Raw genomic sequence first — 12,034 nt, 5'->3', positions numbered from 1 at the left:
TGGGGTCATGCAATGGGTTAGGTATGAATTTTTCTGGGTGCACATTACACCGAAAACTGGTGCACATTACACCAAAAATCTACTCCAGCTCCTGGCTGGAGTAGACTTCCTGTTCTCGGGCATGGACAGCAGAAAATGCGACAAATGTATTAAAAGAAGTTGCCAGAACTTCCTCAAAGGGGTTTTTACTAAGACCAGTCATGTTAAACATCTGTCTTTAGTAAATGACCCCTATTATGTTATGTTTGAAATGTGTTACGTTTTATGAAACATGGACGTGCGGTGGTGACCATTGCAGCTGGATTTAGTCAGGAGCAGGCAGTCCCTGAGGCTCCTTAGTGTGGAAAGGTCAGGGAAATGGGCCCCCTAGTGGAGTAGTTTGGATAGGTACAAGGTGTGTACACTTCTGAATAATATGGCACTGGAAAATGTCAGCCCCAGATACGTGACTGTTGTTGAATGTGCCTGATAGAAAGATATTTCAGCAAGAAACCTTCTGTGTTGCCTGCACATTTCTGGTACCTCCTCCTGGTGGGTGTCACTTTTACATCTGGCTTTACATACAGTTCAAGTGGTAACACCTGTACAGCTGCAAGAAAGCACCATGGCCCCTGTATGTGCCTGATGTAATATCAATGATACTGTGACTCTTTATGCAAATACATACTGAGTTAGAGATACTGCAGCTGCACAACCCTCTTCTCTCCTCATCCTCCTTGTACTGAGTTAGAGATACTGCAGCTGCACAACCCTCTTCTCTCCTCATCCTCCTTGTACTGAGTTAGAGATACTGCAGCTGCACAACCCTCTTCTCTCCTCATCCTCCTTGTACTGAGGTAGAGATACTGCAGCTGCACAACCCTCTTCTCTCCTCATCCTCCTTGTACTGAGGTAGAGATACTGCAGCTGCACAACCCTCTTCTGTGTCCTCATCCTCCTTGTACGAGTTAGAGATACTGCAGCTGCATACCCCTCTTCCCTCCTCCTCCTTGTACTGAGGTAGAGATACTGCAGCTGCACAACCCTCTTCTCCTCCTCATCCTCCTTGTACTGAGTTAGAGATACTGCAGCTGCACAACCCTCTTCTCTCCTCATCCTCCTTGTACTGAGGGTAGAGATACTGCAGCTGCACAACCCTCTTCTCTCCTCATCCTCCTTGTACTGAGGTAGAGATACTGCAGCTGCACAACCCTCTTCTGTCCTCATCCTCCTTGTACCGAGTTAGAGATACTGCAGCTGCATACCCCTCTTCCCTCCTCCTCCTTGTACTGAGGTAGAGATACTGCAGCTGCACAACCCTCTTCTCTCCTCATCCTCCTTGTACTGAGGTAGAGATACTGCAGCTGCACAACCCTCTTCTCTCCTCATCCTCCTTGTACCGAGTTAGAGATACTGCAGCTGCATACCCCTCTTTCCTCCTCCTTCTTGTTCTGAGGTAGAGATACTGCAGCTGCATACCCCGTTCCTCTACTCTTCCTTGTACTAAGGTAGAGATACTGCAGTAGCATACCCCTCTTTCCTCCTCCTTCTTGTTCTGAGGTAGAGATACTGCAGCTGCATACCCCTCTTTCCTCCTTCTCCTTGTACTGAGGTAGAGATACTGCAGCTGCATACCCCGTTCCTCTACTCTTCCTTGTACTAAGGTAGAGATACTGCAGTAGCATACCCCTCTTTCCTCCTCCTTCTTGTTCTGAGGTAGAGATACTGCAGCTGCATACCCCTCTTTCCTCCTTCTCCTTGTACTGAGGTAGAGATACTGCAGCTGCATACCCCTATTTCCCTCTTCCTTGTACTGAGGTAGAGATACAGCAGCTGCATACCCCTCTTCCCTGCTCCTCCTCCTCCTTGTACTGAGGTAGAGATACTGCTGCTGCATACCCCTCTTCCCTCCTCCCTCCTCCTCTTCCTTGTACTGAGGTATAGATACCCCTATTTCCCTCTTCCTTGTACTGAAGTAGAGATACTGCAGCTGCATACCCCTCTTCCCTCCTCCTCCTTGCACTGAGGTAGAGATACAGCAGCTGCATACCCCTCTTCCCTCCTCATCCTCCTTGTACTGAGGTAGAGATACAGCAGCTGCATACCCCTCTTCCCTCCTCATCCTCCTTGTACTGAGGTAGAGATACAGCAGCTGCATACCCCTCCTTATCCTCCTTGTACTGAGGTAGAGATACTGTAGCTGCATACCCCTCCTCATCCTCCTTGTACTGAGGTAGAGATACTGTAGCTGCACACCCCTCTTCCCTTCTCCTTTTTGTCTACTATTAATCCTAGGGCTCCAGTGACTTTTGTTATCCAACCTTGATCTTTCCTTATGGGGGAACATGTCATGGGCAGCTTACAGCAACTTCAAGAACTCTGATGACGTCAGACTTGCTGTCTGACCCGTCCACACCCCAATATTACCGCTGACGTCCAGTGAGGTCTGCATTTTACTACTATTGTGCAACAAAATGTGTTTTTTGGAGATTGATAAAGACTGCTAGAAGAAGAAGAATGCAGGTATAGTCCCAAATTTCTTATATTCACTTGTAAAGTTACAGACGTGGACAAAATTGTTGGTACCCTTTGGTCAATGAAAGAAAAAGTCACAATGGTCACAGAAATAACTTTAATCTGACAAAAGTAATAATAAATTAAAATTCTATAAATGTTAACCAATGAAAGTCAGACATTGTTTTTCAACCATGCTTCAACAGAATTATGTAAAAAAATAAACTCATGAAACAGGCATGGACAAAAATGATGGTACCCCTAGAAAACACAGAACATAATGTGACCAAAGGGACATGTTAATTCAAGGTGTGTCCACTAATTAGCATCACAGGTGTCTACAACCTTGTAATCAGCCATTGGGCCTATATATATGGCTCCAGGTAATCACTGTGTTGTTTGGTGATATGGTGTGTACCACACTCGACATGGACCAGAGGAAGCAAAGGAAAGAGCTGTCTCAAGAGATCAGAAAGAAAATTATAGACAAGCATGTTAAAGGTAAAGGCTATAAGACCATCTCCAAGCAACTAGATGTTCCTGTGAGTACAGTTGCACATATTATTCATAAGTTTAAGATCCATGGGACTGTAGCCAACCTCCCTGGACGTGGCCGCAGGAGGAAAATTGATGACAAATCTAAGAGACGGATAATCCGAATGGTAACAAAAGAGCCTAGAAAGACTTCTAAAGAGATTCAAGGTGAACTTCATGCTCAAGGAACATCAGTGTCAGATCGCACCATCCGTCGTTGTTTGAGCCAAAGTGGACTACATGGGAGACGACCAAGGAGGACACCATTGTTGAAAACGAATCATAAAAAAGCAAGACTGGAATATGCCAAACTACATGTTGACAAGCCACAAAGCTTCTGGGAGAATGTCCTGTGGACAGATGAGACAAAAATCGAAGTTTTTGCCAAGGCACATCAGCTGTATGTTCACAGACGAAAAAATGAAGCATATCAAGAAAAGAACACTGTCCCTACTGTGAAACATGGAGGAGGCTCTGTTATGTTCTGGGGCTGCTTTGCTGCGTCTGGCACAGGGTGTCTTGAATCTGTGCAGGGTACAATGAAATCTCAAGACTATCAAGGAATTCTAGAGAGAAATGTACTAGCCAGTGTCAGAAAGCTTGGTCTCAGTCGCAGGTCATGGGTCTTGCAACAGGACAATGACCCAAAACACACCGCTAAAAACACCCAAGAATGGCTAAGAGGAAAAAATTGGACTATTCTAAAGTGGCCTTCTATGAGCCCTGACCTCAATCCTATTGAGCATCTTTGGAAGGAGCTGAAACATGCAGTCTGGAAAAGGCACCCTTCAAACCGGACACAACTGGAGCAGTTTGCTCATGAGGAGTGGGCCAAAATACCTGCTGAGAGGTGCAGATGTCTCATTGACAGTTACAGGAAGCGTTTGATTGCAGTGATTGCCTCAAAAGGTTGCGCAACAAAATATTAAGTTAGGGGTACCATCATTTTTGTCCATGCCTGTTTCATGAGTTTATTTTTTTACATAATTCTGTTGAAGCATGGTTGAAAAACAATGTCTGACTTTCATTGGTTAACATTTATAGAATTTTAATTTATTATTACTTTTGTCAGATTAAAGTTATTTCTGTGACCATTGTGACTTTTTCTTTCATTGACCAAAGGGTACCAACAATTTTGTCCACGTCTGTATATCACACATAGTTACCAAGATTACAATTGTACAATTGGTAAATTAGGGACAAATAGACCCTCGCCCAGGGAATGCCCCCAAAAAAGGTGGGACTGCTCACTTATGGGTAGAGCTTACATAAGCCCCACCCATTTCCAGAGAGGACAGCCCAAATTCGCAGGGACTGTTGGCAATTATGTATAACGTCACCATTCTGTTAAGCTTTACAATAGGGAATGCATGAATATACTGTATAAATAGATGAGTGTCAAAAATGACTAAAATATGTACAAACAATATTAAGAAGAAGCGTGGACCCTGCCGATGACAGTGACGTGGCAGGTAGATCGGATGATTTTGTGTTTTCTTATGTAACATAATACCTTATCCGCTTCTACTGCTCGCTGTATCCGCTCACAGGTCTTTTCATGCACGGTTTGCAGCCATGTGTGAATGGACACTTTAAACAGCTCGTGGAATCCAGTCAAAGCCAAGGATTTATTGTCTCTGTGGAAACAAAGGGCTCCTGGTCATTTCTCTATATAACTGATCTGAACTGATATGTATTGAGGTACTGTATAATTTCTAGACATTTGGTTTGGATTGTTATCTGGTATTTTTATGTATGTGTCCTACAGTCTCAATAAACTAATACAGTCTTCATGAAATGAACAGTTCCATGACCTTAAAGATGTTTTCTGGGAGGGAATTTATGACCTATGCCCAGGAGAGGTAATTGGCAGGGTTACCATGAGTCAGTACCCACGATCAGATATCGTCATCAATATTTAACTCCTGGAAAATTTTTAAGGGGTTCTTCAGTCCCTTAAAGATATTCTTTAAATATGCCCAGAATGCCCCCAAACATTGCATACTTTTGCCTCATATACCGGTTTATCATATCAGCACTTTTATTTCCCTGTTCCCAGCATCACTGCATCCTGGCAGGAAGTTTACAAGCAGAACTTCCTGTTTTCATCAGCTTCCTGCTGGGTTTTTAACCAATCCCAGAATGCTTTGTTCCGTAAGGAAAACAGGAAGTTCTGCATGTAAACGTCCTGTCAGTGATTCTGAGAATACAGAAAGTGCGAACATTAAAAACAAGTATGTAGGGCAAAAAATGTTGCAGTGGTGTACTTTGGTCAGATAAGTACATAAGTCTGTAGCAATGCCAGAGAGCTGTCATTTGTTAATAAAGGGGTTAAAATGAATCCAAAATCCACTAAATGGGATAAAATGAACTAAAAAATAAACCCAAACATTTCCTCACAAGTTAATTGTCCACCATTTGCAGCGACGCAGTTCTGATCTTCAGGTTGCATAGATTATATAGTGCAGGGGTAGGCAACCTCCGGCACTCCAGCTGTTGTGAAACTACAACTTCCAGCATGCATACTTGCTCTGCTCTTCTAAGAACTCTCATAGAAATGAATGGAGCATGCTGGGAATTGTAGTTTCACAACAGCTAGAGTGCCAAAGGTTGCTGATCCCTAATATACTGTATACCCCACATGATCACTGTGGTCTTGTGCTCTGCTGAAGCCATTGATTTGCTGCAGAAGTGATAATATGTGGCATGTCATTCATGCAGCCAAGTAAATAAAGGAGGATAGAAGCAGTGGCGCTGGAAACATAAAGGATTGACTGGCAGGTATAATATATATATATATAACAAAGATCGGACAGCACTCCAAAAATAACAAAAAAAAGGCCTTTTTTGCCACATAGGTGAATAAAATTTCTGTTACTTTTGGAGTGCTGTCCGATCTTCGTTTTTTATATTTTGGCATTGAGCATATGCCTTGGGACATAGCACCCGTCCACAGTTTATTTGTTTGATGCCGCCATCTTTTATATATATATATATATATATATATATATATTCTTATTTTATTTTATCATATTTAATAGCTTTTGATTTGTTTTTAATTAACAAGGACAAACCTCTTTAAACTCCTCAATAATAATGATATAACTTAAACCAGTCACATTATAATATAGATCGTCATCATATAATAAATATGTTAACAGTATAAATCTTATTTTGTTAATACCTGCTGATATTTCCTTTTAAATCTACACATCACAGAGCAAACTGTGTTTTTATGTGAGACACCATCATTTTGTAACCCTATGGCCATTCCATGGTGTTCTACTATCAGACGGTACAGTATAAGATAAAGGACCAAAGCATTATAGTAATAGACCTACTTTAAGGGCAAGTAATCCCTGAAGCGCCTCAGTTCATTGAGGGTGATGTAGAGTTCAAATAACATCTCCCCTATAGCATGGGTGATATGCGGCTCTTCGTGCTCTGATCCCTTTATGTTCTCCATTGTGATGCTCACTTCATCAGCCACCTACAAGGAAGGTACTGGACATTTATCTGGACCATATATGACGGTGAATTCATTCTTGGACAGCCACACCATCTCCAACAATTAAGGTGACCCGCATCATCTCTCGTACCTTAGGTGTGGCCATCTACAGCATGAAAAGGTCATCCACAATAACGACTGTCTGAATTTTATTGAGCTATATTTCAGATTTACTGTATCTGCTTGTCATTATGGCACCATTAATAAAAATCCCTTCTTACCAGTTTCTCTAGCTGCCGGTAGGTGATACTGAAGTAATCCACCTTTACAATGCTAAGGAGAGAAGAGTCATGCCGTCAGTTGGTTCACATGTATGAAATAGAATATATAAAGAATACACCAGGGCCTATGCATTTATAATGTCTCATGGTTAGGGCACGGCGGCAGCCTTGCCCAATACCCTCTATCCAATGTAATCAATAGTAAGACACTACCAGCAGTACTGTCAATCATGCAGAAAGGTGCAGCTAAACAAAAGATGGAACCTCTGTCCTCTTCTGCTTGGTGACATGTAAGAAAGAGCAGGGAGCAGGTGAGTATTTACCTGTCTGGCATTCATTGAGACACTTTGGTTGGTACTCATAGGGGTACCGGGTTTTGCCTTGATGGGATGGTACTCATGGGAACACAGTGGCTGACACTAATAGGGCCACTAAGAATAGTAGTCTTGGGGGCACTGGTTTGGCCTCTGGTCATGGTACTAAAGTGGGCACTGTGGCATGGCACTGGTAGGCACGTATCCCATCCCAGATGTCTAAAGTAATGGTTTCCAGGCCCTCCAGCTGTTGTAAAATTACAACTCCCAGCATCCTCTATCAGCTGCGGCCTGATTTAGACATTATTTGGTAACTATGCTGCAGAACTGCACTAGCAAGCCCCAACTCTGTCTCGACTAGAGATGGCTGAATCGAAATCAATCGAGTTCAACACGAATTTTGTAAAAATTTGAGTTGCATCCAAAGCTGAATTTTTGGGTTATTTTATTCAGGTGAATTTTGGAGAGAGATAAATGTAGTGGCTGTGCGGCCGGTACAAATTGATGACCTATCCTCCGGATAGTAGTTACAGTATGTATATCAGTCGGCACTCCGGTTTATGGCGGTGTGGTTTATGTGTCCAAGCAAGGTGTCCCTTACAAACAGTAGCAATGGAGGACCAGCACTGTGCCTTCCTCAAACTGTGTAAGGAAGGTACAGGATTGTGCCAAAACGCGTCACATTTAACTAATATGTGGCAATAAATGATTTATTCAAGCAGACTACGAGTGACTGCCGGTCCCTCATTGCTGCTATCCTCCGAGGTCATCAATATCTGATTGGTCCAACTCTTGACACCCCTGCCGATCAACTATTTGAAGAGGAAGCGGCACTTGTACAAAAGCTACTTCCTCTTCAGGATTACACTGCGTGTTGCTTTGGAGGTCTCAGCGGCACAGTCTAATTACAAGTGTTTGCTCCATTCACTTGAATGGGATGAGCTGACTCTGCGCCGCTGCAAATGAGACAACGCGCAGTGTAATCTTGAAGAAGGAGGAGTGCTCGTACAAGTGCCGCCTCCTCTATAAACAGCTGACTGACAGGGCTGCTGGGAGTAGGACTCCCACCGGTCGGAATGACCTATCCTGAGGACAGGTCATCAATATTTACTGGCTGCACAACTTCTTTAATAAAATTTAGAGACTGCACAGGAGATTCTAGAGGGTCACAATGACATTTTCAGGCCAATTGAGGCACTTTCTCGATTCGTGCAGAACTGATTTGGACCCAAACTGGTTGATCAATTCGGCCAAATTTAACCTAAATGGAATTTTGATTCGCCTCTCTCTAGTCTCCACCCTTTTGAAAGTTAAATCAAACATTATTATTATTATTTATTATAAGGCTACTTTCACACTTGCGTTGTTTAAATCCGGCGTTCAATTCCGACACCGGAACTGCCCGCCGGATCCGGAAAAACGTGTGAAAACGGATTACATTTGAATCCTGATCAGGATTTTGATCCCAATGAAAAAATGCATTGGAAAAAACGGATCCGCCATTTATGGACTTTAACTTTTTTTTAAAATTTTTCAGGTTTAACATGCAAAAGCCGGATCCGGTTTGACTGAACACACGGCGCTGGATCCGGCGTTAATGCAAGTCAATGGGAAAAAGACTGGATCCGGCGTTCAGTCAAAGTGTTCAGGATTTTTGGCCGGAGGTAAAAATACAACATGCTACGGTTTTCTGAAAAGCCTGATCAGTCAAAAAGACTGAACTGAAGACATCCTGATGCATCCTTAACAGATTACTCTCCATTCAGAATGCATGGGGATAAAACTGATCAGTTCTTTTCCGGATTTGAGCCCCTAGGATGGAACTCCGCCCCGGAAAAGAAAAACGCTAGTGTGAAAGTACCCTAAAGCGCCATTCATTCCATAGCGCTGTACATATGAGAAGCGGTGCACATACATAATACAGACAATTGCACTACTCAAGACGAGTTACAAACTGGTACAGAAGGAGAGAGGGCCCTGCCCGTGAGGGCTTACAATCTACATGGTATAGGAGAAGGACACAGTAGGTGAGGGTGAAGCTGGTCATGGCGGTACCTTGCGGTAAACATGTCCTCAACCTTGCTTCTGAGAAAAATAGAATGGCATATACACTTATTTGTGATGCCAAAAACAGCGGCAGGCCACGTTTTTCAGTGCCCTCCAGACGTAAACCACTTCCGCGATATGTTGGCCCCATTGTAACCTATGGATTCCAGTTTACATCAAGCTTATATGACCCAGATGTGAGCACAGAGCTCAACCTCTGGTGCAGCTTCTCACATTGTCTTACAGGACTCACCTGACAAAAAGCTTGTTGTAGACGTTCTGACTTTTCTCTATATCTTCATGAACGGCATCTGACAGCTTCACCAGACACCGCAGCTGCTCCACATCGTTCTAGGACACAGACATATCTGGTGAGTACCTACCTAACTGGCATGGTTTTCAGATTGATTGTTAATTATCGCCATAGTTTTGGGGGTAAAATTGGCATTTACCTCTAAAATTACACTGCCGCACCCTCTGCAGTTTGATTGATAGGACCAGGTGCGATGATGTTTACACTGCCTGGTCCTCTCAATCAAAGTGCAGAGGGTGCGGCAATTGCAGAGAAAACAGAACCTCTAGGTGTAATGGTAACGCCCCCGTTGCTCCTAGAGGCTTATTTGCATATATTAAAATCAGCAATGAGGGCAGATATGAACATGGGACCAACACAAATGCCTTTAGCTCCCAAGAGCACATGTAAGGCCTCTTTCACACTTGCGTTGTCCGGATCCGGCGTGTACTCCACTTGCCGGAATTACACGCCGGATCCGGAAAAACGCAAGTGTACTGAAAGCATTTGAAGACGGATCCGTCTTCAAAATGCTTTCAGTGTTACTATGGCAGCCAGGACGCTATTAAAGTCCTGGTTGCCATAGTAGTAGTGGGGAGTGGGGGAGCAGTATACTTACAGTCCGCGCGGCTCCCGGGGCGCTCCAGAGTGACGTCAGAGCGCCCCATGCGCACGGATGACGTGCCATGCGATCACGTCATCCATGCGCCTGGGGCGCCCTGACGTCACTCTGGAGCGCCCCGGGAGCCGCACGGACGGTAAGTATACTGCTCCCCCGCTCCCCGCTACACTTTACCATGGCTGCCAGGACTTTAGCGTCCCGGCAGCCATGGTAACCACTCTAAAAAAAAGCTAAACGTCGGATCCGGCAATGCGCCGAAACGACGTTTAGCTTAAGGCCGGATCCGGATCAATGCCTTTCAATGGGCATTCATTCCGGATCCGGCCTTGCGGCAAGTCTTCAGTTTTTTTGGCCGGAGCAAAAAGCGCAGCATGCTGCGGTATTTTCTCCGGCCAAAAAACGTTCCGTTCCGGAACTGAAGACATCCTGATGCATCCTGAACGGATTTCACTCCATTCAGAATGCATTAGGATAATCCTGATCAGGATTCTTCCGGCATAGAGCCCCGACGACGGAACTCTATGCCGGAAGACAATAACGCAGGTGTGAAAGAGCCCTAACAAGTCAGCCAGTTTCACAAGTACAAAGCTGCTGACAGATGCCTTTTAAATTGAGGGAAGGCAGATGAAATTAAAGCTCTAGGATTACATGTGCAAAATCTTTAAAGTAGTACCCCCACAAAATTTTCTTACCAGTGACTGTATTTGTGAGTTATAACCTCTCTTCTGATTCTCAGCTGTGTCATGTGACCAACTCTCTGATCTCTATCTGAAACAGGACCGGAAGTCAACTACTCTATGTATTCCTATCAGACTGACATTGAGGCTCCCATAGGAATACATAGAGAAGCTGGCTTCATGTCCACACATAGGATGCTGTGTTTTTTTAAAAGTCTGAGTGCTGGTCACAAGACACTGCTGAGGATCAGAAGGCAGGGGATAACTCACAAATGCAGTCAATGGTAAGAAGATTGCCTTCACTACAGTTTATATCTTGTACCTTTCTAACATGTCAGAGAATAGAAATTTTGAGCCATTTATAATACTTAGGTCTTCTTCTGTTTATCTTATTGCTTTGGGCCACCTCGGGTGTGACTACTACCTCATATAGCAGGTGTCAGCAATCACCGGCACTCCAGCTGTTCTGGAATTACAACTCCCAGCATCCTGGGAGTTGTAATTTCACAACAGCTGGCGTGCAGAAGGCTGCTGAGCCCCTCCATGGTGCAGCGTTAGGTAGATTTCCTGCTGAATTTACCTCTACATTGTACTTCCCACATACACCCGGCAATAACCTATGGGTGAAAATATGGTCGTGATAAATGAATATGTAGGTCCTGTCCATGAAGATGGAATGACTCACCTTTTCGTCAGGTCTATAGGGCGTGTACGTCTTTTCGTACCATTCCAATGTTCCTTTCTGAAAGACAGAAATTGAAGTAATGACCGAGTAAAATGATTTCTCTTAGCCTCAATCTTTTTGCAGCATTTCAATAAAGGGTTATTTGATGAAAGCCAGGGCCTCACATTACACCGCTGCCTGCAATTTGTGCATCTCTGCCACTGAAACTAGAATAATCATCATCTTGCCTTTGCAGGTTTATATTCAATCACTTAGGAGAAGCACCTGGAAATGTCACCATGCCTAGCCATGAATTGGGGAGGATTGAGTACTGGATATGTATAGATCAAAGAGCAATGGGGCGATTTATTCAGAACGAGTGGCAAGGAAAAGTCCCGCAGTTGCCTAGAAAGAACTAATCAGATTCCCACTCTCATTTTTCAGAGACCCTTTCTGAAAATAAAAGAAGATTGGATGCAATGGGTAACCTCTCCAATTCATAACAGTTTTGATAAATCACCCCTCCACTGACCTATTTAAGAAAAATCCCCAGTATATATTTTTGTATTCCTTGAATTTACCTCTTAATAAGTTACTAAAAAGTCTACCCAGATTTCCCTTTCTAGAACAGCATAGCAAGCACAGCGCCCAGAGGCAAAGTGA

The 12,034-nt window shown here is 43.7% G+C and overlaps 1 protein-coding gene across 1 annotated transcript in view; it reads right to left on the bottom strand.

Annotated features, from left to right (window-relative positions):
• Positions 1 to 12,034, bottom strand: part of BAIAP3 (BAI1 associated protein 3) — a 164,128-nt gene that overhangs the window by 48,644 nt on the left and 103,450 nt on the right. The window contains exons 17-21 of the mRNA XM_044304069.1: positions 11,393 to 11,449; positions 9,370 to 9,467; positions 6,757 to 6,808; positions 6,369 to 6,517; positions 4,541 to 4,664 (exon numbers count right to left, since the gene is read on the bottom strand). Of these exons, the coding sequence (XP_044160004.1) occupies positions 4,541 to 4,664; positions 6,369 to 6,517; positions 6,757 to 6,808; positions 9,370 to 9,467; positions 11,393 to 11,449 (480 nt within the window). The remainder of the gene's footprint in view (positions 1 to 4,540; positions 4,665 to 6,368; positions 6,518 to 6,756; positions 6,809 to 9,369; positions 9,468 to 11,392; positions 11,450 to 12,034) is intronic.

The sequence above is a fragment of the Bufo gargarizans genome, chromosome 8, assembly GCF_014858855.1.
Source record: "Bufo gargarizans isolate SCDJY-AF-19 chromosome 8, ASM1485885v1, whole genome shotgun sequence".
NCBI classification, from domain to species: Eukaryota; Metazoa; Chordata; class Amphibia; order Anura; family Bufonidae; genus Bufo; species Bufo gargarizans.
The sequence above is the reverse complement of the archived record's forward strand: the minus strand, read 5'-3'. Positions and strand labels throughout refer to the sequence as shown.